Source organism: Notamacropus eugenii, chromosome 1, assembly GCF_028372415.1.
Source record: "Notamacropus eugenii isolate mMacEug1 chromosome 1, mMacEug1.pri_v2, whole genome shotgun sequence".
NCBI classification, from domain to species: domain Eukaryota; kingdom Metazoa; phylum Chordata; class Mammalia; order Diprotodontia; family Macropodidae; genus Notamacropus; species Notamacropus eugenii.
Window position 1 is genome coordinate 103,582,986 of NC_092872.1, and position 27,031 is coordinate 103,610,016.

General features: G+C 38.1%; 1 protein-coding gene across 2 annotated transcripts in view; it reads left to right on the forward strand.

Annotated features, from left to right (window-relative positions):
- Nucleotides 1-27,031, forward strand: part of MAMDC2 (MAM domain containing 2) — a 213,316-nt gene that overhangs the window by 78,590 nt on the left and 107,695 nt on the right. For both annotated transcript variants that reach the window (XR_011967488.1, XM_072611349.1), the window contains exons 3-5: nucleotides 18,583-18,854; nucleotides 22,290-22,374; nucleotides 24,730-24,867. Coding sequence is in view for 1 of the 2 variants with exons in the window: in XM_072611349.1 (XP_072467450.1) it covers nucleotides 18,583-18,854; nucleotides 22,290-22,374; nucleotides 24,730-24,867 (495 nt within the window). In the remaining variant the exon portion in view is untranslated. The remainder of the gene's footprint in view (nucleotides 1-18,582; nucleotides 18,855-22,289; nucleotides 22,375-24,729; nucleotides 24,868-27,031) is intronic.

Consider the following 27,031-nt stretch of genomic DNA (forward strand, 5'->3'; position numbering starts at 1 on the left):
TTTTAGGTTACCAAGGTAACATTCTCCTCCTCCTAAGGAAAAAAAAGGGATGGGGAATGCCTTAGGCTACCAAAGTGTTAATCCATTTATTCAATATTGCTCTTTATTCTTTATTATTGTTCATCTAAAGCTGTTTAAAACTTAGTGGAAGAGTGAGGTGTACTGCTTTTGTGGTGGTGATGATGCACTTCCCACCAGGCTTTTTGAAAAGGCTAAATGCAAAATCACCCACCTGGTGTGACTTCAGCTGGATCCTCTGCCTCAAGAACTGCCATTCTATTATTATAGCTTCACTTCTTGGAGGCACCATTGTGTAGAGGAGAGAACACTGAACCAGGAAACCTAGGTTTGAGTCCCAGGTCTTATACTAACCAATTGGGTGACTCTGAGCAAGTCATTGCCCTTTCCTGACCCTCTGTTTACTCATCTGTAAACTGGGAAGATGGACTGAATTCAGGGACCTCTCAGGTTCCACACATTTTCAAGCCAGTAGGGAACCTGACAGATCAATGTGTCAAAGAAGAAAGTGAGGTCCAGAGAAGAGCAGAAAGGCCTGATGTCACACAGGGACTAATTAACAGATCCTCTGACTCAATGGCCTTCATTTTTTTCTACTCTGCTTAATGCCTTCTCTTTTACTCTGACATGAATTCCTATGGACTTTCAAGGCTTCTCTGTCTTCTAGAATACCTCTTCCTTCCTCTCCTCCACAAATAACATCTGGGAAGGGGCAGATGTCATCAGCTAACACCTTATTTAGGGAAAGAAAATCTTGGAGCCAAGAAGAACCTTATAAATAATTACAATATCCAGGATTTTTTTAAAACATTTTTAAGGTTTTTTAGTTTAAGATTTTTATCCCCACTTTTGCAAAAGCAGAGACTGAGGTGGAGAAAGATTAAGTGACTCCTCCAGGGTTCTATAAATCGTATTTGAGGCAAGATTTTATTCCAAGTCTAAGACTTCATGTACTATGCTACCTACAGATTCATACTTGGCAACAACTGGGACCACAATCATATTCAGTATCATTTCAAGCCCATTCTCTGATTCTTAACGGCCCTATCTTGATTTCTTTTAAGTTTTAAGCTCTTGGGTATGGTCTAATTTTCATGGTTTGAAGGGAGTATTTTTTTCTTGTGTCTCAGCATACTTGATTTATCTGGCATTGGTTGGCCAGACCCACAGTGATAATGAGGTAATAGAGAAAGGAAGGGGATGTGGCTTACATACCTCACCGCCATGGTTAAGAAAGAAAAACAACATTAGTTGGAGAAGATGCAAGAGACAAATCATCATTTTCCTCACCCTTCCTTTTCTTCTTTGTGGTTTGATCTTCCTGACCTACTGTGCTGACTCTCCTAGATTTGTTCTGTTGCCATGAGTTCTTTTCCCACCTACTGCCCATTCCCTTGGATCTGTGAATTCTGGATTGACCTGGCAAAACATTCTGCATGTTCTTCCTGATCACCACTTAGACCAAATCATAAGGATTCATTCTCTTTGGTTACATTAATTGCTCCAATTATGTGGACTTGGTGCTACAGGAGGAGGAAACCTCATATTAGTATATCAGCCTAAAATAACCATTAAGGCCAACTTCTTCAAGACTTACTTCAGTCTGGGATTGGTCTGAATCAGAAGAGTGAACTAGTATTAAGAATAAAAAGAGTATTTGATCTTGAACTCAACAAAGACTATTTAGAAGGCAAAATAAATTTTAATAAGCTTAAGTGGGCATTTTGTGACTCCTCCTATAATGGGTATATGGTTTGTTACTGTTCAATTGTTCAGACCCCATGAACATGCCTGCCCCTTCTATCCTCCACTATCTCCCAAAGTCTGTTCAAGTTCATATTTGTTGCTTCCATAACACTATCTATCCATCTCATCCACTGCTGTCCCCTTTTCCTTTTGCCTGCAATCTTTCCCAACATCAGACTTTTTCCATTGAGTCCTGTCTTCTCATTCTTTGGCCAAAGTATCTAAGCTTCAGCTTCCGTATCTGACCTTCCAGTGAAGAGTCTGAATTAATTTTTTTAAGTATTGACTGATATAATCTTGCTGCCTCAAAAGTCTTCTCCAGCACCACAGTTTAAAAGCATCAGTGTGGCACTCTGTTTCCTTACAGTCCAATTTTCACAGCCATACGTTGCTACTGGAAAAACATCATTTTAACTATATAGATCTTTGTTGGCAAGGTGATGTCTCTGTTTTTTAGTATGCTATCCAGATTTGCCATAGTTTTTTTTCCCCAAGGAGCAAGTGTCTTTTAATTTATGGCTACAACCACCATCTGCAGTGATCTTTGAGCCCAAGAATATAAAATCTAAACTGCTTCCATTTCTTCTCTCTTTTTTAAGCTTATATTATGTTCCTATGAGTTGGTTAAAAATTAAACTAAGTACGTAAAGCATCAAGAAAAGAAAGAGTAGAAGATGAAACAAAATAGAGAATGAAACCTATTTCATAGATTCCCAGAATATGTTAAACTGGAGAGGACCTTGGAGATCATGTTGCTCAAACCCATCATATTAGAGATGTGGAAATGACAAGTTTGCAGGTGTTGCTTATTTGAGCAATACTTCTATTACTGAATTTACTCTACAAAAAGTAATTTCTTATGGAGAACCAGTGCAATATGGTTAGCTCTGCTCATGTGTCCTTTTGCATCATTAAATATTACTCTATTTCTTAAATAGGTTGGTACATCATGAAAAATTTGAAATGGAAAAGTAAAAATAAAAGCACCACACATTATCTATAATCATAGCTTGTACCAAGTTTGTCCTTTTCTTTTTCTGTTTCTATGTTTTATTCATCTCTGAATGAAGCTGACATCCATATAGTTCTCTTTGTTTGACAAAATCGACTTGCATAATGAGTTATTATGCAAAAATATTCCATTGCATTGTCAACAGTGATATTAGCACAGTTGATAGAACATAGTTTTCAAAGTCTTCAAAAATAGTGCTAAGATCCAAGTCAGAATAGACAATGCAGTTTCCCGTGAATGCTGAGCTGCTACCCTGGGAGAAAGAGCAGTTCCTTACCATTACCACTTAGTTCTTGACAGCCATCTTGGTAGGCCCCAAAATTTAATTTATCTCAAATAAAGTACTATCCCTAAGAGGTATCTTGTCTAGTTTGGCATAGTCTTGTAGTCTGTTGACAAATTAATCTAAAGACCTTATTGGCAACAACTTTCACCCCAGGACCTCATGTTGCTTTGCAGTTCTTTATGATACTCATTATGTTAAGTTGTATATTGTAATGACAGTATCATCCTTTGGTATAGTCCTTTGCGTTTTGTAAAGTGCTTCACCTATACTATCTCTTTTAAGTCTCAGAGTACCCTTGTGATGTGTAACCTACAGATATAATTACCATTGCCATTTTACAGATGAGGAGACTGAGATCCAGGGAAGTTAAATGATTTGTGGTCATGTAGCTAATGTTGGTGTTGGTATTTGAACTCAGGCTTTCCCAAAGCTAAGTCTAGCACTCTATCCACTTATCTATAGTTAGGACCTCATCCCTTTCTAGATCATGAGGTCAGAGATCTTGTCTTATCTGAACATTTTATCTTCCCTGGCACCTAGTACAACGTTTTCCACACTGTAGGTGCTTGATAATGATTTGCTGAATGAATAAATGGATGAAGACCATTTCTAGTGAGAGGTTCTCAGTATATCTGATACCCATAAATTACAGAAATTCCCCATCTAAGTGTGGAAGTGTATTTCTTCCATCAGATATTAAGCCATAGATTAATCTTCTTCCTTTTGCTAAGGCATTGTGACCTTTTATCCTGGGTTTATCACTGGGTGTCTGTTGGCAGTTGCTAAGGTAAACCTGACCTGCTTTACAAGCTGCTGCTGCTGCTGGCTCTGACTGTTCCCCAAACAGGCCCTAAGAAAGTGTGGAATGTACATCTGTGGTTAGAGTTTCCAACCCTGGCAGACAGTGTACATTGGAGATCACCTCACAGCTTTTATTCCTGCCAACCTTAAAGTTTTATAATCTTTTAAAATCCTTTTTGCCTTAGGAACTATGATAACAGCATTTTTTTTTCATGTGTCCAAGTGATGGAGAATGAAAACAATTTTTTTATTGTCATAGTGAACAAGAAAAATGGAATTAAAGGCATCAGAGAAGTGTTGGTCTCATCACTTGTTTTTACCCTATTGCTGACTTCTACAAATTCCAATTCCTTAAAATTATTTTGAGATCAATAAAGAGGACTGACACATTCTAATTAAGAAGTATAATACACTGAAAATTGTTTTTACATTCTCTGGGAACTCAATAATCCATATAGGAAAACACTATCAGGTCTTGTCAGTTCTGTGTATCTTGGAAAAGATTGAATTTTGCTATCACTCATTCATTCAACAAATGTTTGTTTCTGCTATTACGTGCAGAAAATTCTGCTAAGCTCTTGGGAGTTATACTATATAGACCTATGGCTTCATAAAGGTGGTTGAGCTAAGAGAAAACCAAAAAAATCAGAATGAGATGATAGAAATCACCAATGTCAGCTAGGGCAAGGTATGGATACCTCTAAGAGTGTATGTATATGTGTATATGTGCATGCATATAAACATATACATATGTACATGCATACATGTATGTCTACATACACATATTTGTATATATGTAGTGTGTGTGTATATATAATGTGTGTGTGTGTGTGTGTGTGTGTGTATTTCCAGGAAGCAACCTGGGATAAATGGTTAACTCTTAAATGTGCTTGCATTTTGGCTCCCCGTCCTTGACAGTCCCTCAGCTTTGAACTCAGGCAACTCACTCCTCTTGACCTCTTAAGTATGGATACTATAGACACTTTGGTAGTGGACCAGCCTAACATTTGGATCATATTTTCTCTCCTCACATTTTGAACCTTGCCACTTCTCTCCCATGAATGATTGATTATCCTTCCAGCCTGCCCTTAATTAATGTGACCCCTATTGTCCTCATTATATATAGTCCACACTCAACAGACAGATGCATTACAACTGTAATGGTAAGACTTATGGCTATATTGGCATTCTCTCAACAATGAGCAGCTCACATCACAGCCTGGTGGTAATAAGTGACTAAGAAATAATATGTAATCAACCCATAAAAATAGAATGGAGAAGACTGTGAAGGATTATAAATACCAAACCAGAGAGTTTGAATTGTATCATCCAGGCAATGAGAAACCACTGAATCTTTTCATGTAGGCTGTGCCATGATCAGATCTACACAGGGCTTGGAGTCAGGAAGGCCTGAATTTAGATCTGGCCTCTGACACTTACTGTATGTGACCATGTGCAGGTCACTTAACCTCTTTCTGCCTCAGTGTCCTCATCTGTAAAATGAGGATGATAATAACATTACCCACCTTATAGAGTTATTAGTACATATAATATATTATATATTACATATATAGGTATGTATTATATGTTACATATATACATATAGGTGTATATTATATATTATACATGTACCTATATATCACATATGTACATAATATAAATAAATGTTATAAATATATATATGGCACCTGGAACATAGTAAGTACTAGATAAAGTCTTATTTCCTTTACTTCCCCTTTAGGAAAATCATTTTGGCAGCAGGATAAAGGATGAACCAGAGCAGAGAGACACTGGGGGAGGACATCCATAAAGAGGTGATGAGGACCCAGAATGAGGGTTGATGGATGTATGAGTGGAGAGAAAGAGACAGACTTGAGAGACGTTGTGGTGGTAAAATTGATAAGATATGGAAATTGAGTAGCTAAAAGGGTGAGGGAGAAGGAGATTTGAGGATTACTTTAAGGTTGTGAACCTAGGTGACTAGAAGAATGTGGTGTCCTATTCAGAAATAATGTAATATAGGAAGAAAGGTAGGTTCAAGGGAGATAAAAAAAATTGTTCTATTCTAGGCATCTAAGTGGAGATATCTGGCACATAATTGGAGAAAAACTGGGAGAGAACTGAGGGTTGGATATATATATTTTGAAGTTACCTGTAAGTCAACTTAATAAGCACATATTAAGTATCTACTGTATGCTATATAGCATATGCTAAGTGCTGGGGATAGAAAGAAAGGCAAAATGTCCCTGCTGTCAGGAGTCTAATGGAAGAGGCAGCCACTAAACAACCATTAAAAATAAGATTATAGACAGTACAAATTAGAGATAATCTTAAAGGAAAGTCACTGGTATTAACAATAATCAGAAAAAGGGGTTTTAGCTGGGACCTGAAGGAAGCCAGGGAAGCCAAGAAACAGATGAGGAGGAGGGAGACAATTCCAAGCATGGAGGACAGCCAATGAAAGTGGAGTGTTAGCTTCCTCCTACCTTGGGTCTTTCCTGAGATAACTGAATCCATGAGAGCAGATAAAATCACTAAGCGAGTTTGAAGAAAAGAATCAAGAGGCCAGGACAGAGCACTTAGGTATACTTATATAGTTGGAGGAGATGGGAAAAGGGGTCAAAATTATTGATCACAACAGAGGTCAAGAAGAATGAGATCTGAAGAAGGTAATTAGATTTAGCAATAAAGAGGGCATTGATGATTTAGGAGAGAGTTATTTTAGCTGAATGATAAAGTGAGAAGAAAAGTGAATGAGAATTGAGAAAGCAGAGGCAGTAAGGGTAGACACATTGTTCTAGGAATTTGACTATGATAGAAAAGAAGGATATAAGAAGATAGCTTGAAGAGATGGTAGACCCAAGTGAAGGCTGAGTTAAAGAGAGAAAAAAATATATACAAAAGGAGAGATGATCTATAGTGTCTGGAGAGATGTCAGAAAGGATAAGAAGTAAAAAAAAAAGCTGTTTGATTTAGCAATTAAGAGAGCATTGGTAATTGTGGAAAGAGCAATGTCAGTCAAGTGACAAACATGGAAGCCAAAGGGGTGAGAAGTACGTGAGATAGTAAGAGCTAGAAACTTTTAGGAGTTTGCTGGTGAATAGGAACATAGAATTACAGTTTAAGAAGATGGAAGAATCAAATGCAAGAAGTGGCTTTTTGATTTGTTTATTTTTAAAGGATGAGAAAAATGTAGGTACATCTGTAGGCAACATGGAAAGAACCAATGAATAAATAAAAAAAGTGAAGATTAAAAAGAGAAAAGGGATGACTGAATGGAAAAAGTCACAGGGAGATGGGAAAGGATAGAGCCAAAGGTCCTACTGGAGGGCTGATATTCACAAGAAAAAGCCTACTTCTTCCTCCAAGACTGAAGAATGACTAAAGAAGCAGAGAATGAGTAATGACATCAAGATTTTAGGTGAAGAATTGATTAAAAGAGTAACTTCATGAGACATAATCCCAATTTTCTCAATAAAGTGTCAGACTTGGGCCTCTGCTGAGTGAGAAGGGATATGAAATCAATATCAAAACAGTCCCTACCCTCAAGGATCTTACATTAAGCTGAGAGGAAAAATTATATTCTTATTTATTATCAGAAAAGATTTTTTCTTTCAAAAATGACTGTCATCCAATAAAAAACAAATGGCTAATGGATTTTCTGAGCCACATAGTGATATAAACACATTGACTGGTAGCATCAGAGGATGTTGTGGGAGGAAGGAAAATCATATAAAAGATGTGTAACCTCTTGGATCTGGGAAGATCCAGGGACCACAGTGTTGGTAATTTTCTACTATCTTTTAAATATAAGCATTGCATTTCTATAACCAAAGCTGTATTCCAGACATCCCCTATGAAATGAGCAGCAACTTTGACTAAAGCCAGTAGATTCATGCCATACAGTTTCTCATCATTTTAGGACCAACATAGGACTGCAATTGCTATCCACTCACTCTCAGGTGCATATCATTTTGGCTATCATTTAAAACTCTTTAAAAAGTCAGGACCTCCCTGACTAGTAAAAACTGCCCTTGCTACCTATATGACTTTGGAAAAGTTTGCCTCTCCAGACCTCAACTCCTTCATCTGTAAAATGAGTTAATTGAACTAGATGACTTCCAAGGTCCATTCTAGCTTTAAGTCTATGATCCAGTAAAAGACCTAACCTCAACCCAGATCTCAACTTTCTTTGACTCTATAGGGTTTGTTTTAGTAGATAAATCAGAATCTATATGACAAGTCAGTATCAAGAGAGGGATTTGAACCTAGGTCTATCTAACCCCAAATCCAGTTTTCTATCTCCCTCCACCATGCTGTACTTGCTTATTTCTTAAGTATATATATTTTTTATAAATTTCTAAGTTAAAGTAATAGAGCAGATTAGTTGAAAATCAGAACAGGTTTTTTTTTAAATTTTAACAAATCTGAACATTTCATCTTTTATATCCTAAGGAGCCCTTTCTACTTCTAATAAACATTAGAAGCTATTTATGAAACTTTATATTCATTGCTTTTTTCATGAAGGTTAAGAAATTTAGTTTCATCTTTTTATGTTTCCTAGAAAAGTACTTTAGTGTACAAAGGAAGACAAGATTTCTGGGAAACGTCTGCTGTTGACCTCTACCTAGTTGCTAAGTAGTTTTGCTGTAGGAATACTCTAACTATGATAGAAAAATGCTTCCACAGAGTTTCTATTTATAATTTTCAGTGTTTGCCAGATGCTTTGCCTGCATGATTGTCTGGGCCAATTAGTTCATTTGGTTAAAACACAGTGCTAATGAGGCTAAGGTCTTAGGGGTTGATCATTTTATGGACTATTTAAGTATAGAGAAAAGCCCTGTTCTACAGTTGTAAAATGCATATGTGTCCATCATTGAAAAACAGATGCTGTTGGCCACTCATCTTACAGATGTAGACTATGAATCAGTCAATCAATCAGTCAACAAGCATTTGTAAGAATCTATGATGTGTCAGCACCAGAAATACAAAGATAAAACAGTCTCTACCTTCAATCAGACTGAGCAATAGTGTTGATAACCTGGCATACACCAATTATGACCCATGGAAAGAAAACTCAAAGCCCAGAATCATAGACTATTAGAGGTGAAAGGGACCTTGGAGATCATCAAGTTTAACACTCTTATGGATGAGGAATTGAAGTCCAAAGCAGTTTATTAAATAGACAGGGATGAGATGGGGGTAGAAGGGTGAGCATGAGGTAGTTAGACCTGCATTTTTGGAAGAACGTTTTGACAGCCAAATGGAGGATGGACTATACCGGGAAGAGATTTGAGTCAAGGAGACCAACTAGAGAAGGTTGCTAAAATGGTCCAGATGTGAAGTGATGTACAATGGAGAAGAGAGGGCATATGGGAAAGATGTTGTGAAGGTAGACTGTCAGGCAATTGATTGGATATGGGGAGTGAAAGGGTGAGGAGTTAAGGATGACACTCTAGAATGTGAGCCTGGGGGACTGGGAGGATAATGGCACCCTTGACGGTAATAAAATAGGAAGAGGGGAAGGTTTGGGGGGAAACATAGTGTGTTAAATTTTGGACATCTAGAGCTTAAGATGTCTTCAAGAAATGCAGTTTGAGATGTTAGACAGCTAGACATGTGAAACTGGTGATGAGAAGAGAGGTTGTGAAGACTGGGACTTTTGTTTTTTGTCTTTGTATGCCCAAGGCCTAGCAAAGTACCTATGACATAATATATGTTTAATAAAAGCTTGTAGTATGAATGAGGAAACCCAAAAATTCTTAACACTATATTTTTGCTCACTGTTGTAACAATGATAATTCATACAACCACCATATGGTGATTTGATTAGGTTATGAAGGAAATTGATAGTACAAGAAATACTTGCTCTGTCCTTTCCCTCCCACCTTTGGTATTTCAGCCAGCCCCAGCCAATAAATACTCTTTTCTAGCCATACCTTTCTCTCTCAGCTTTGTGGCACAGGAGACCTGACCTTCCACTGATCTACACCTAGACTCCATCCCTCACTCCAAAAGCAAAAATCTTCACTGTTGTTATTTGTTCTGTCATTTCAGTCCTGTGCAACTCTTCATGGCTCTGTAGGTCTGTTCCTTGGCAAAGGTACTAGAGTGGTTTGCCATCTCCTTCTCTTTGCCAGCTCATTTTACAGATGGGGGTCTGAAGCAAACAGGGTTAAGTGACTTGCCCAGGGTCACAAAGCTAGTAAGTGTCCAGATTTGGGACTTCAGATCCAGGACTCTATCCACTGCGCCACCTAGCTTCCCCTCTCTTAGAGACCTGCTACTCTACATTACCTGAATCTTTGCTCATTCATAGCTTTATCACCTAGGGGTAAAGTGTTCTAAGTAATATTGCTCCTCTCTCTCTCTCTGTCTCTCTCTGTCTCTCCCTCTGTCTCTCTCCATCTCTCTCTCTCTCCCTCTCCCTCTCTCCCCTACTTGGGTGCTTATAAGAGTTGTTTTAAAAATCAAAACCATAAGATTTGGCTTAGTCCCCAATTAGAGAATAACCTAATGTTTCAGACAGAAGAGTACATCTATATTCTGTTTGTATCTGTGAATACCAAGGTAGCCCCTGACTTCCTCCATTGCAATCCCACTATGTGTAATTAATTAACAGATGTTGGCCTTAGAGAATTTACAACTAATCATAGTTTACATAGACAAAAATCAGGAATTAGAAACAGTTTAAAGAAATAGAGAAAGTCATGTACAAAAATCCTGCCACCTGCAGGTATTTGGGAAAGGGGCGGGGTTCAGAGAATTAACTCTTAGTTTGTCCTTTTACTGATCTCAAAGAAAGACAAACAAGGAACAGATTCAGTGGGTTCCAACCCCACCCATCAAAGATTGTTTTGTAATGACCAGAGGCTTTGGTTGATGGTGCCATGCTCACTACACCCTCCACCCCCCAACGGGAACTAAATCTAAACTTCATGCTCAGTTTTTCCTATATTGGCTTCAACCAACTTCTCAAGCTATTTCCACAGACCCCAACTCAAAATAAATCCCGGCATGGTGGAACTTATGCTCCTGTAGCTGAGCTGTTCCTTACTGAGTGTTTCTGATCCTTCCCCTCCAAGTGAAATGAATCCACATTTCCTTCTTGGATTACAATTCCTAAAAGTCCATACTGTCATATTCTGAAGACCAGTTACACTTCCATTCCCATTCTGGTCCATACTCTACAGATAGAGTTGAGATCATGCTAAAATCATCATCAGCTCTAAATGTGATTAGGCACTATATCCTCTAGAGAGAGATTCATCAGTGTAAAAGACTGTGCCCCGCTCTGTCCATTTCCTTTACTCTGTAAGGTATATATGAATGCCCCCACAATCCTGTATTCCAGAGAAACCTGGAACATGAAGAGAAAACTGAAGCATATAGCAATTCAGTGACTTGCTCAGGTTGCCACAATGCATAATCATTGGAGTCAGGACTCATTCTCTCCTTCTTGGCTCTCAAAAGTGTTCAGAACATTGGACTTTCAGTGTGCAGCCTTGCACAGAGCAAGTTGACCTCAGCATTCAAATCTTGGTGTCTACCCATTTTAAAAAGGGTGTCTTAATTAATGAGGCATATGGCATCAGTTATTTTTTTTTTAACAATACTTCAGTAGTTCGTTGACTCTAATTTGCTGATCTGGTCCCACAGATGAGGCTGTAACCCTTCCATGCATTCCAAACTGTTGTCTTTGCCTCCCACATCTTTCCATTTGACAAACAGATGAAGGAATTATACTGGCCAAGGAGTTTCTAGATTTTTTTGACATCCTCATTATGGCAGTTACTTTTCATAAGTTCAGTTTTCATAGTAAATGATATTATCCTGTTCTGATGTCTTTTTCTCTTTCCTTTTCCCATTTTTCAGCATCAGTAGCTTGCTGGAACTGGGGCTGGAGCTATTTAAATTGTACCTTGTAACTTGCATAATTTCAATAGTATCTTATCATCTCCAGTCTTCTGTTTTGATGCTGATTTTTATCTTTGCTCTAACTTGTTGATAGTCTGACATAGACCATAGACAATAGATATTAAAATGTCTATGACTACAGTTTCAAAACCAGTCCTTTTCTCTGTTAGATATAGAAGCAGCAGTCATGTCAGGATAGATGCGTCAAACTTGAAAACCCCTTAGTGCCCTGAACCATATTAAATTGTAACTAGAAACATTCAACAAAATGAATCAAAATATAACACAACATAGATAATGTTAATTTATGGTTTTCTAAGTCAATAAATGGCCAGCAAGAATCTGTTTCTACTTGAGTTTGACACCACTAGTGTAGCTGCAGAGCTGACCTTGTAGCCACAGAGGACTGGTATTGGAGCCATTGAACCCAGGTTCAAATCTCACTCTGGGACATGCTGACTTTGTGAATCTTGGCAGGTCATTTCAATCCTGAGAGCTCTGTATGACTTTCTAACACTATAATTTGCAGAAAAGGTACCAATCTGCACTGGTAGAGAGGATATCTGTATTTAACAGTTCCCTATATGAATGAAATCCTAAGTCTAGTTCAGGGGTGGGGAACTTGTGGCCTCAAGGCCATGCATAGCCCTCTAGGTCTTCAAGTGTGTCCCTTAGACTGAATATAAACTTCACAGAACAAATCCCCTTAATAAAAGGATTTGTTCTGTAAAATGTGGACTCAGTCAAAAGACTGCACACAAGGACCTAGAAGATCACATGTGGTCTCAAGGTCACAGATTCCCCACCCATGGGTCTCTTTCCTAAGATGTCATCACTCTTTGGGATGTTGGCCAATGTCTTTTAAAGGTATTCTTGAAGAAAGTATTCATGATATATATGTGTGTCTTTGGTACAGATTGAAAGACTGGATCCTTTCATTTCTTGATCTTGAGACATATTTTGCAACTTTTTTAACAAGGCAATTTTGAAATTTTGTTTAGGAGCTTTGACTTCTTACAAGTTTACTTATTCTGAGAAGGTAAGGGAAAGATTCCTACGTCTAGGAAACAACATAGCATAGTTCAAAGAGCTCTGGATTTAGAGCCAAGGCAACTGACTTCAAGTCCCACTTCTACCATTTATTAGCTCTCTAACTTAATATCTTTAGGTCTTTAAATTTCCTCAGCAGTAAAATAAAGATACTAATATTTGCACTACTTACCTCCAGGGTTACTGTGAGGAAAGAGCCTTGAAAATATAAATGGACATTTTCTTCATTTTAAACTCATTCAAAATCCCTAAGCAACAATGAATTTTTCCATCTCTTCCTGTCAGTATTTCATTAACACTCTGTGTTTTGTAACCTTCCCCAGACTTCTGTCCCTATTAGTCATGATCATATGAGCACCCCTTCCACACATGATTTCTTGGGCTTTTAAAATCTTTTTCTTATTTTTCTATTTATATTTTTCTTTTTTCATCTTTTTCTTATTTACTGCTGTTTATTTTAACTTTCCAGGAGTGAAGGGGGGTGGGAATGTACATGGTTAAGAGGAAAAAAGTTTTACAAATCACAGTCTCAGGAGAATCAGAACTATTAGATGATCCAATAGAAAATTAACATGATAATTCATTGTCACTGGATAGCATAGAAATCCATGGGCTAGGATAACTTTCATATAATCAACACCTAATTGATGTACAGTTAACAGAATCACTAATTTAAATACAAAACAGCAATAAAAAGTGTTTATATGAAATGAAGAGATGACTATATGTGTGTATGCATGTACGCTATGTGTGTGTATGTGTGTGTGTGTGTGTGTGTGAAGCAGGGTCTGAGATTACCTTCTCCACATCAGTCACAATCATCGTCATATTAATAGCTAACATTTACATAGCACATTAGCATTGGCAGAATTCTTTACAAAAATATCATTTTATTTTATTCTCACAACAATTCTGGAAGGTAGGTGCTATTATTATTCTCATTGTGACGATAAAGAAACTGAGTAGACAGAGGTTAAGTGACTTGCTCAGGGTCACCTGACTAGTAAGTGTCTGAGGCAGGCAGGATCCCAGTTCAGGTCTTCCTCACTCCAAGTCGAGCATGTTCTTTCCACTGTGCCACAACTCATCGATGAGAGTTGTGAAGTACACTTTGTCTTTTACAGACCAGCACATTCTAGAAATCCTACTGTTTTCCGGGGGCTGGGGGGAAGGAGGGAAGGGGTTCCATTGTGCTATCATATTCTGTTCTGTCTTCAGTGTCTCCACACACTTGTGCAGAGGTGTCAAACACATGGCCCACAGGCCACACATAGAGTCCACAATACCCCCAAATACAGCCCCAATCGGATTAAAATGTAATTCGGAAATATTTAACAGAATAAATAAAAATACAATAAAGCATAAATAATATTACATCTTAAAACTAAATCAACACATAGTCCACAGGGATCTTTATGTATGATCTAGTAGCCCCTGTTTTTATTTGAGCTTGCCATCCCTGGTCACCTAGATGTGGCTTTTCCCTATACTGGTGAAGACCAAAGCTCAGTCACAGTCTTCTCATCCTTATTCTCACTCATGCTTTGCCCAGGGCCTGCCATAGAAGAATCACCTAATGTACTAGTTCTCTCATCACTTCATGGGTACCAGGGGAATCTTTAGGTTGCCCATATGTTATCCCTCCCTCACCCTTGCTACGTGACTGGTCTTCCTCCATGCAGTCATAAATGATGATGCTTTTTATGCCACTTCTTATATGGAAGTTATTGCTATTACATTCTGTTGCAGTCTACTAATAGCCCCCAGATAGCTTTACAATGACCCTTTTTTGGGTCACCCACACTCATGATTCTTCTGAGATTCTGATATCCCACAATTCATGGCCACAAAGCATCACAGGGAGAATACTAGCATAGGAAAGGTAGCTTTTTGTAGCAGTGAATGATTATGATTATTGAAAATATTGCACTGTTTCCTAAATTCAATCCTTCCATAGTCTTATTGAGTGGGTTGCCAATTGGTCTACTGTGCAGGTAAAAATAGCTAAGAACAACCATCATTGCTCTTCAAGAGGTATAGATTGTTTGGACAGATACACTGTTTATAATAAACATTTCTCTGCTGTTGCAAAGTATGCATTTTAAAAAGTCTCAGGCAAGCAAGTGAATTGTATCCAGATTATTTTAATAGCAGCAATTTACGATACAGGTGTAATAATAGCTCTTAAGTAAATAGAATTAAAATCCCACGGTGTAACTCATTATCAAAGTACTTTAAGTAACATAAGCTTTTTCACATAGTGTGTGCTGCTGAGGGTGCTTGATACTGTGAGAACAATGCCACCGATGTATAATAAAACCAGATTTTAAGAGAAATCATGTGTAAGGAAAATGTTTTAACACTTCATTAGAAAGCGAAGAGAGTTCTAAACAGAGAGAATCCATAAGTTAAATAACCTCATGCTTAATAACTTTTTTAAACCTTGAAGTATAGTTAGAGATGATATCCATTTTTGTCATTCAGGGAACAAGAATTAATTAAATGCTTACTATGTGCCAGGCACAATGCTAAGTGATGAGATTACAAAGAAAGTCCAAAATAATCCCTACCTCCAAGGAGTGTACATACCAATTTGACTCCTTTCCTAAAAAACAACAAAAAAAAAAACCATCTTCTAGATCCTTCTGAATCTTTCCTTTTTCCTCCCTGCCCTTTATCATGCAACTTTGTGTTCTAATGATCCCTACATCCATCCATCATAGGTATTGTTCCCAGGCAGTCAGCTTTCTGTACTCCTAAGCACTATAGTGATTGAGAAGAAAAGATAATAATGAGAAAAGAATTTCTTTTTTTAAAGAATAAATTAATTTATTTGTTTTTGGTTTTCAACAGTCACTTCCATAAGTCTTAAATTTTCTCCCCCTCCCTCTACTCTTCCCGAGAGGGCATGCAGTCTTATATGGGTTCTACATATACATTCTCATTAAACGCATTTTCACATTAGTCATGTTGCATAGAAGAATTAAAAAGAATGGGAGAAACCATGAGAGAAACTAAACAAAACAAAACCTAACACAAGAGAAAATAGTCTGCTTCATTCTGTGCTTCAGTTTCATAGTTCTTTTTCTGGATGTGGATGGCATTTTGCCTCGAGTCCTTTGGGAATGTTTTAGGTCCTTGCATTGCTGTGAAGGGTAAAGTCTATTAGAAACAGTCCTCGCACACTGTGACTGTTACTGTGTATATTGTTCTCCTGGTTCTGCTCCTTTCACTCAGCATCAGTTCATATAAGTCCTCCCAGGCCTCTCTGAAGTCCTTCTGTTCATCATTTCTTACAGCACAAGAGTATTCCATTACATTCATATAACACAACTTGTTCAGCAGTTTCCCAGTTGATGGGCTTCTCCTCGATTTCCAGTTTTTGGCCACCATAAAGAGAGCTGCTATAAATATTTTTGTACATGTGGGACCTTTTCCCATTTTTATGATCTCTTTGGAATACAGTCCTAGAAGGGATACTGCTGGGTCAAAGGGTATGCACGTTTTTGTAGCCCTTTGGGCATGGTTCCAAATTGCTCTCCAGAATGGTTGGATCAGCTCACAGCTCCACCAACAATGAATTAGTGTTCCAACTCTCCCACATCTTCTCCAACATTTATCATCTTCCTCTTTTGTCATGTTAGCCAATCTGATGGGTGTGATGTGGTACCTCAGAGTTGTTGAGAAAAGAATTTCTTAACACAACAGTGTGCTGGGGGTTCATATAGGCTCAGGGAGATGATTATTAAATTTTCAGTTTCAACATTTACACCTTGGAAATAGCAAACTTACTAGTCAGGTTTTGATTTAGTTAAGTATATATTGGGGGGTTAAACATTTACCAATGTATGGTCTTGGGGGTCATGGCTCCCCAAAAGGGTCTGTGGGTAGGCTTTGGGGCATCTTTGAAATTGGATGGTAAAAAAGTAATTATATCTTTATGTAACTTCTAACAGAATTTAGCATTTCCTTCAATTATGAATGTAGGCAACAATCATCATTCTGAGTAGTCCACAGACTACTTTAGATATACAGAAAAGTCTGTGACATTAAAAAAAATTAAAATTAAAAAAAGGTTAATATCTCTGTACCAGAAAAAGGATAATTCCTTGCTGGCTGCTCCATTTCTGCCTGCCACTTCCACTTCCCTTCTAATTAGTCTCTTTTCTACTTCCTCCTTATTAATCTGTCATTTTTTTGAGCACTTTTAGTTTTCTGAGTGTGTCTTTTTAAGGTCAAGGTAGCAAGTGTCTGCAGGTGTTTTCTGCACTAGGCCTGCGATTTCATTGGTCCAGGGTACTTCCAGTGAGGAAATTCTCTCTAGCAGGGCAGGGAAGCATTTGCTCTATAGGCACTGAGGTTAAACAACTTGCCCAAGGTCATACTGCCAGTGTATGTCAGAGTCTGAATTTGGATTGAACCCAGTCTTTTTTAATCCAAAACTAGCTCTCTTTCCACAGTACTGTTGCCTCTTGTAGAAGTGGTTCAGACCCCCAAAAATCAGATTTAGTAAAGTAAAACCCAGGCAAAGAGGGTTTAGGGGAAGAGAGATCAATTTGTATTTATTAAAAAACCACCTTATAATTTGAAAAACAGCTTGATGTAATCAGGAGACCTGAGTTCTACCTCTGCCTATCACTCACTTGCTGCATGACTCCAGGCAAATCATTTGGCTGCTCTGGGCTTCCTTTTCTTCAGCAGGACAATGATTGGAGTGGATGATCTCCAAAGGTGGAGTCCCAGGTTGAAGGTTCTGTTGTCAACTTTCAGATCCCATACAGACCTTAGGACGTTCAGAATAAGTAGATTTAGTGAAACCCGTTACATCTTATAATGACACCATACAGTAGATTAGGTATAACTGTCTTCATTGGGCAGCCAGAGGAATTAAAACAAGAAGGCTAAGATTACTTAATCAAATTCCTACTGCTAATCTGGGATGTATAATGTTCATATGCCCACAGAGATCCTTGAATATTAATGTAGAGTATACAGAAATCTCTGTAGACCAGGATAATGTCCCACATACTGCCCATAAGTAGTGCTCAGGGACAATTTAGATGCACTGTGTCCTTGGAAACTATGTCATTGTCTCATCTTTCCTGGAACCAAACTGGAGAAGTGCAGAGAGATAGTTCCACTCTACTCCTAGTGTCCCTCTAAGGGGCTGGGATAGTTCTGATTGGATGCCAGCCATTTTTATTGGTACGCTTGGAGTCAGGAAGCTGTCATGTCCCAATCTTTTTGACAACATTTGGGGTTTTCTTGGCAAAGATAATGGAGTGTTTTGCCCTTTTCTTCTCCAGGTCATTTTACAGATGAGGAAATGGAGGCAAACAGGATTAAGTGACTTGCCCAGGATCACACAGCTAATAAGCATCTGAAGCCAGATTTGAACTCATGAAGATGAGTCTTCCTGATTCCAAGCCCAGTTCTCTACCCACTGCACCACCTAGCTGCCACCTAGCTGTCAGGAAGACCTAAGTTCAAATTCTGTCTCACATTTTTACTAGCTATGTAACCCTGAACAAGTCACAACCTCCGTCTGCTTTAGTTTTCTTCTCTATAAAATAGGGATTGTAATTTCCTTTAATCTCCCTTGGTTGTTATGAGGATCAAATCAGATAATATAAGTTAAGTTTGATATAAATGCTAGCTAATATTTTTACTATTTAAATGTGTCACACTTCCTCTTCACATGTTACATATATTAATTTGGGTTCTTCCATTCTTTTTTCTTTTCAATTTCTAGGTCACTATATTTATGTGGACTCTACCTTTGCTAAGCAGGGGGAGAAAGCAGTCCTGCTGAGTCCTGACCTACAGGCAGAGGAGTGGAGCTGCCTTCGTCTAGTTTATCAGATTGCAACATCTTCACCATTTCCATCCATCCCCAGCCGGCTAAATCTCTACATCAGGTTTGAAGGAGAAAACTTTGATCGGTTGCTGTGGTCAACCAAGGAGTCTTCTGATAGCTGGCTTATAGCCAGCCTAGATTTGAGAAATAGCACCAAGAAATTCAAGGTAGGCAGAGTATGGAACTAAATTGCAAATTTTTTAATGTATGTTTCATGCATTCCTGGAACCTTGGTTAAAACTCCTGGCATAATGGATGTTTTACTATATTGGGAATTTATATTTGTTTAGGTGTAAGGGAAGAGATCTGAAACATCATAAAGAAAGATTAATAATAAAAAATGATACTGTGTTCACCTATCCCTAAGTTAGATTTTGCTAGACCACTTCTCCATCTATTTAATAGGATTCTTAAATATTAGCAAGCTTGCAAATTGCCTTAAATTGAACTTTGCAAGCAGGAATACCTTTCTAAATGGGCTTTAGGAAGCATTCTCGTTTTCTTACAATTAGATTTTATTTTGCTAATGTATATGTATATGTCTGTTATATAATTACCTGCTACAAATCTGGGATGAAGCATAAAATTGTTTTTTTTAAAAGACAAATGCAATTATTTTGAGAAGAACTATACCTAGAGTATGTACGATTTCTCCCTAGTAAGGTTAAAGAAGAGAGTTGCCCCCTCAGTCATTCCTCTTCCTCCTCCCCAGTCTTTTAAATCCCAGAGGAAGGTTCACTTACCCCTTTCCTTAGCTTTTTTTCATGCTTTGGAACCAATTGAGCCTAAAGATTGATTCTAATCCACCTTGCTATTGGTGCCATTTTGACCTGTAGATTAGTTCCATTAGTAAATGACTTCCTTTGTTCCTTGTTAACAAACGCTCCTTTTGATACCCTTGTCTACAATGGAGCTCCTGTCTTGTTCTCTGGTCCCTTAATTCCAGCCTTGCTACCATGTCTTATATCTCAGTCCCTTTGGAAGCAGGATTTGAAGTCTTTTTCTTAGATCTCCATCCCTACCAACTCCCTGATGCTGTCATATCTGACCTTTGGCCTCTTGTCTGCTACTAGATTATACAGATACTTATCAGTCTACCACTATTAACTACCCATGGGCCTGCTTCATGCCACTTACCTGTCTTTCTAAAATTCTACCTATTGCCTGCGGTATTCTGGAGCCAGCTCCACCGATCATTAAATTTTCAGTGTGAGTACTTATACCTTGGAAATGGCAGAGAATGATTTGTTTTAGTTTTTTGTCTAGACTTAAGAAAGTGATGAAGAAAATGTTAACAATGCAAATTAAGCATAAAAGTGTGTCTGGCATGCATTTTCTCCCCAGAGAGCTAGCTGTTAAACATGTATCAACACATCTCTGCCTATTACTGTAAACCCTTAAAATTTTCATTTGCCTCAAGTTTCTTATTTTTTACTATTAGATGCTGTCCAAATGGTTCTTTCTAGTGATCTCTAATCTAGCCTGACCTATTCCTGGCACTAATAAACAGATTGACATAGCTCCTGGGAAAAGCATATACTTGCTGGAAATAATGTTAGTGTGAGAAGGTTGGATTAAGGACACACCGAGTCTTCATAGATCATCTTTTATTTGTCTCCCCCCTTTTCCTCCACCTCCCGTTCTGCCTCTAAAGTCCTAGCAGACAACGCAGAGACACTGAAATCGATTGCCTACTTCCATGTCAAGAATAATAAGAGAAATGAGAAGTAAAACAACCCTGAACTTTTGCCTAGTGCCCATCAGATAATCAAAGATAAGAAAAGACAAAAATGATATACATGGAAAGGGCCATAGGAAGACAAACACACTAATACACTGTTGGTAGAGCTGGAGAACAATTTGGTATTATACAAAGAAAGTTATTAAATTATATACACTCCAGTGACCCAGAGATACCACAAGGAAATCAAAGACAAAATAACAAGTCTCATAAATACAAAAATATTGGTAGCAGAACTTTTTGTTATTTCAGGGAACTGGGACAAAATGAGTAGCCATCCACTGGGGACTGACCAAATCAACTGTGGCAAGTGAAAGTAATAGACCATCATTATGTTATAAAAGAAACTACAAAAATGAAGAACTCAGGAAAACTTGGAAAGGTGTATGTGAACTGATGTAGAATGAAGTGAGCAGACTCAGAACAGTTTATACAATGATCACCATAATATGTCATGTGCAATCCCTCTTAGGCAGCTAGATAGCGAAGTAGATAGGGTGCCAGGTCTGGGGTCAGGAAGACTCATCTTCCTGAGTTCAAATCTGACCCCAGATACTTACTCTCTATGTGACCCTGGGCAAGTCACTTAACCTTATTTGCTTCTGTTTCCTCATCTGTAAAATGAGCTGGAGAATAAAATGGCAAACCATTCCAGTGTCTCTGCCAAGAAAACCCCAAAATGAGTCGCAAAGAGTCAGGCACAAGTGAAAATGACTAAAACACACACACACACACACACACACACACACACACACACACTATAATATAAAAGAAAACAAACAAAATATCATTAGACATGACCTATATATTGATTTGTTTTGCTTAATGGAGACTCTTTGTTGTAATGGTTGATTCTATTGCCAGAGGCTGATGGGTAGAAAGTCATTGGGAAGTTAAAAACAGTATTAATAAAAGATTTATTTATTTTTTAAGAAAATAACTGCTGGAACAGTTTCATGACAGCCTTCAATAATGAGGCTAGGTCTTCTTTTGTTGCCCAATCAAGTTAAACCAGGGGAGGGTAAACCTGCTGCCTCAAGGCCACATGTGGCCCTTTAGGTCCTCAAGATTCAGTCAAAGTTACCTCTAGAGTCAAAAGACTTGGATTAAAATCCTACCTCTAATATTTTCTACTATGTGACTTGGATAAGTCACCTAACATCCCTGGCCCTCTGTTTCCTCCTCTGTAAAATGAGGGTGTTGCATTAGATGTCTTCTGAGGTCCCTTCAAACACTAAATCTATGATCCTAGGAATAACCCATTTATTTGGGACAACTAGGTGCACTGGGAATGGATTCAGGAAGATTCTCGGATCAAATACTAACTCAGACACTTATTACTTGTGTGACCTAATGCAAGTTATTTCACTTCTGCTTTCCTTGGTTTTCTCAACTATAAGATGGGGCCACAATAGCACCTACCTTGCAGGGTTATTGTGAGGACCAACTGAGATAATATTTATAGAGTGCTTAGCACAGGACCTGACATGTAGTTGGTATTGTATAAGTCTTAGCTATTATTATTATTAGATGGTGTTGTTTTATACATCTAACAAATGACCTTGCTCGGTACATACTACCTCTGTTTGTCTTTTTTTTAAATGAAAGTGAAGGTGACATTAGTAATAGCTTGTTCTCATACTCAAACACACTACCTTCCTTGTCACATACTTTTCCACGTGCATTTTTTAGAGTGAGGGTAATGATATATCAAACAGAGCTAAACAGAGATTAATGGGGCTGTTTTGTCTTAAGTTAATGAAGAGCCTTATGGCTGAATTATTGAGGAGTTGAAAGGGTGATGATCATGGAAACATGAATTTAGATACACAATTCTCTTCCTTTTCCATGTTCTATACAGATATTAATAGAAGGCATCCTGGGGCAAGGAACTACAGCCAGCATTGCAGTCTTTGAAATTAAGATGATGACTGGATACTGTATTGGTAAGTGGTTTTTCATTTCCCCTGTTTCAATGTTTGTTAAAAATCTACTGTTGCCAGGAGAAATGTACTAGGCAGATGCTGTTTACCCTTGAGGTGAACTAGTCTGGGGAGGCAGTGCAGGGCAAGGGGAAAACACTAGACTAGATGTTAAGAGTTCTGGGTTCTAGTCTTGTTTCTGGAACTAACCAGCTGTGTGATCTTGAGCAAGTTGTTTCACTGCAAGTGGCCTCAGTTTTCTCATCTGTAAAATTGTGGAGAAGATTAAACCTCTGATTCCCTTTCTGTTTTGCTATTCTAGAAAATATCTGCAAAATGTCTTGAAGTTTTAGTTTGGCTAACTTAAGCTGAACATATCAATTTTTTTTCTGTATATGTTCACCATAAAGAAGACTTGTCCCTATTGTCTTTGGAGTACTAGATTATGAAAGAAAAATAAATTGATTCGTCAGCTATATAAGAGTCATTGCCTAGCCTCAACAGGTTATAATAAGAATTTCTAGCTTGTTGCACACTCAGCCTTTTATTCCAGTTGCTGAGGAAAACAGACGTTGCGCGGCCTCCTCTGTGTCTCCTACATTCTCAACTGTTCCCTTTTTCTTCATCACAAATATCAAAAATGTCAGAATAGTAGAAAACTCAGTCAGATTTCTGAAGTCCCATTTTTCATTGTAGAACTCCTGGTGATGGTTTGAATTTAAAAGGGAGAAAATAATTAGAAGTATAACTTTCCTTTTTCTTCACAGTTAAGGAGTTTTATACTTCCCTGTGCTTGATTTGGGGCATTCTAAGTCTTCTTCGTATCTTCTATCATTCCCACAGTTAGTTATAATTCCCTTGATAGTCAAAGGCCCTTTCCCCTCCTCTTCTCCTCTCTCTCAGAGACAGTGGGAGGAGATAAGAATTTTTTTTAAATATATACTCTGGTTCTCATGACATTTCTGTCTCGACTTTCAAAGGAATTATGAGACTGTAGATTTAGAACTGGAAGGGAAGGCAGGGATCAGTTAGTCCAAACCCCTCTAATTGAGGAAACTAAGGCCCAGAGGCAGTTAGGTGGGATAGTAGATAGAGTAGTGGCCCTGGAATCAAGAGGATCTGAGTTCAAATTCAACCTCAGAAACTTACTAGCTATGTGAACCTGGGCAAATTGCTTAGCCCTGTTTGCCTCAGTTTCCTCATCTGTAAAATGAGCTATAGAAGTAAATAGCAAACCACCCGCATCCTTGTCAAAAAAAAACCCAAAATGAGGTCATGAAGAGTCAGACACAATTTAAAAAAAGTGGTTGAATAGCAGAGGTCTAGAGAGGTTAAATACCCAAGGCCACTCAGATTATAAGTGACATTTGAACTTTTGTCCTCTGACTCAGATCTGGTGCTGTCCATTGTAATTTCCTCAGAAATCTAAAAGTAATGCCCTCCTTTCTTTTTATACTATGAGCTGGTCAACTACAGCTAGTGTCTTCCTCCAAGATTACAAGAAATACTTTCTATCAGATACAAGAAAAGATTTCATGACTATCTCAGGGACCTATGATTTTTGTTTGTATGGCAGCTCCCTATACTTTCCCATCTATATCTTATAGTCATAAACCAAAGGATTATATATTTAGAGCTAGATAAGAGCTTAGGGGCCATAGGATCTGACTCCCTCATCATTATTGTTTTTTTCTAAATGATGAAACTAAGGCAAAAGAGGTTAAATGCTTTGTCTACAGGTGCACAGATAGTAAGTGTCTGAGGTGGAATTAGAACCCAGCTCTTTCTGATTCCAAGACTCTGGCCCTTATGAAACACCCCTCTCTAGGAAGTTAAAGAGGGGGTGGAGAGAGGATGGGAGTCCAGACTGAACAACAGAGGCCCAGAGAGGTTAAATGCCCAAGGCCACTCAGGTAGTAAGTGACACTTCCAGACCCCATAATGTGATTTCATTGATATTGGGAATGGCCTCCATCAGTGCGTGTTAGGAGCTATTTTTCAATTTGTAGCCCGAGGCAATTAGCTGGGTGCAGCTGAGAGGTTTGGTGTCTTATCCAAGGTCACAAACCAGTCTGAATCAGAAGTTGGCCTTAAATTCAGACCTCCCTGGTTCAGAGACTAATTCTCTAATTATTATGCTATACTGCTAATTTTAGAAACTGATTTTTAGATATTAGTTCTTTCTTACTATCCTGGTAGTTGTAGGAAATCTAGCACGGACAGTTCTAATATGATGATTCCAGTGGAATAATGAACTGAGCAATCCAGCCATCTGAATGAGTGGGGCCAGGCCGTCCTTCAGGTTCTGAGTCTGGATACGCCGGATGTGCCTTCATCTTTACTGATGTATTTCTTTCCACTCCTCGCCCCCCATCACAGAGTGTGACTTTGAAGAAAATCATCTCTGCGGCTTTTTGAATCGTTGGAATCCCAATGTAAACTGGTTCGTTGGGGGAGGAAATATACGGAATTCACATTCAATTCTTCCTCATGATCACACACTCAAAAGTGAACTGGGTAAGTCATGGATTAACTTTTTTTTTTTAAAGTTAGTTAGCTTTGCCCTCACTGGCCTACTTAGGTATTTGTGCTATACTTACCTGTGTATATGTCACATCTTCCCCACAGAAGGTAAGTTTCTTGAAGGCAGGGATTTTTGTCATTGTAATCCCAGAACTTAGCACAATGCCTTGCACATAGTTGATGCTTAATGAATATTTGCTGAATTGTTGAAATTGGATTGGATTTTATGTGTGAAGCAGTCGTGCAGAGTGAAATACTCTTATCTCAGATCCAGCATTTGGCTCATTAATGCTACGAACATTTTTAAACCACTAAGTATAAATAGGAATAGGATAATTGGCCTGAAGAATAATTGTGGACAGACTAATTTTGAGGCACTGTGAGGACAGCATCAGTAAGCACTCTAATTCAAGAGGAGTAGGCCCAAGTCTCAGTGTTATATTTTCACTGTGTTTTTCATCCATATTCTCTCTCTTTCTGTGAGTGTACGTATATCTCAATCTCTCTTTGTGTCTCTCTTATTCTCTTTTCAAGTAAAAATCCTTGAATCCTAGAGATCAACCAGTCAAAAAGCATTTAAGCCCCTACTATGAATCTAGGCTCAATGTTAGGTACTGGGGATTAAGTACAAAGGAAATAATTTCTACTCACAAAGAGTTTAAATTCTAATAGAGAATGGGGAAGATAAGTGCATACAGATAGAGAGAGAGACCGTAAATAGAAACAGAATAAATATAAAGTAGCTAAATCTAAGGTAGTTTGGGAAGGAAGACACCATCGGTTAGGGAGAAAAAGCTTCAAATGATACTGAATAATATCAGAACACCAGTTTTGCCTCTTTCTAGCATATCTGTAGGGAGGTGAGAGACTACGGATATGAAATCTGCTCTAAAATGTCAGGCAAGGTCTCTGTTTCTGTTGGTTTTGATGAAAATGCTTTTCTTTGTTACAAGGGCAAAGTCAGTGTAGGATTAGAGTGAGAGTCAGGAGAAAGAGATGTGGAGTAAAAACAAGTTAACAATAAAACTTAAATGGAGAAAGGAAGGGACTATGCTATAGGAACAGGAAGGAGGTTCAGAAGAAATAAATCAACATTTAGAGGGCCAGGTGGCAATGAATACTGATTGTCCATAGGAAAAAAATGAGAAAAGTAGATTGAAAGATTTCAGTAAGATGTCCTTCTACAGGAGCTCTCTAGTCACAGAGGGGAGGCTGTTTCTGATCTCACCCCTATCCTTACGTGGCTAAGTGGAAGATCTGTGGCAAAGAATTAGAGCTTCTCACTATTTAATATAAGCAACCAATTAATTTTTTTCCTTTTTTTCTAAACTTAACAAATACCAAATAAAATTAGAATTTCCATATACATTGTAGAATGAGAAAGGATTGTATATGAGACTGCAAATCCCTATTATGTAGGGCTTGCTTTTTTAAAAAAATATGATTATATTCTTAGCTAGGTGGCACAGTGGATAGAGCAGGCTTGCAGTGAGGAAGAATCATCTTCCTGAATTCAAATCTAGCCTCACACACTCACTAGTTATATGACCCTGGGCAAGTCACTTAATCCTGTTTGCCTCAGTTTCCTTATCTGTAAAATGAGCTGGAGAAGGAAATGACAAACTACTCCAGTATCTTTGCCAAGAAAACCCCAAAAGGGGTCATAAAGAGTTGGACATGACTGAAAAATGACTAAGCAACAACAAAATGGTTATATTCTTTCTCTCTCTCTGCACATATAAACATACATGTGTGTATGAATACAAATACAACCTGTAGTTTTCAAACATGTCTGTGATTCCTTCTGGCCTTCCTTTTGTTCTTTTCTCATTGGGGAGGTGGAGAGAGAGAGAACAACTTGATTCCCAAGTGACTCCCACCTCTTCCATAGAAAAGGAAAGAAAAACAAAACCCTTGTAACAAATATACATAGTCAAACAAAACAAATTCCTGCATTGACTTTATCCAAAAATGTGCGTCTCTTCCTGCCTCTTGAGTCCACCACCTCTTAGGGAATAAGTAGCATGTTTCACCATCAGTACTCTTGTTGAAAGCACAAAAATATTCACTTGTCGGCTAAGGATATCAAGAATGTGGCTTCATAGAAGGGGTAGTATCTAAAAATATGAGTAGGATATTATTAAAAGGAGGACATTTA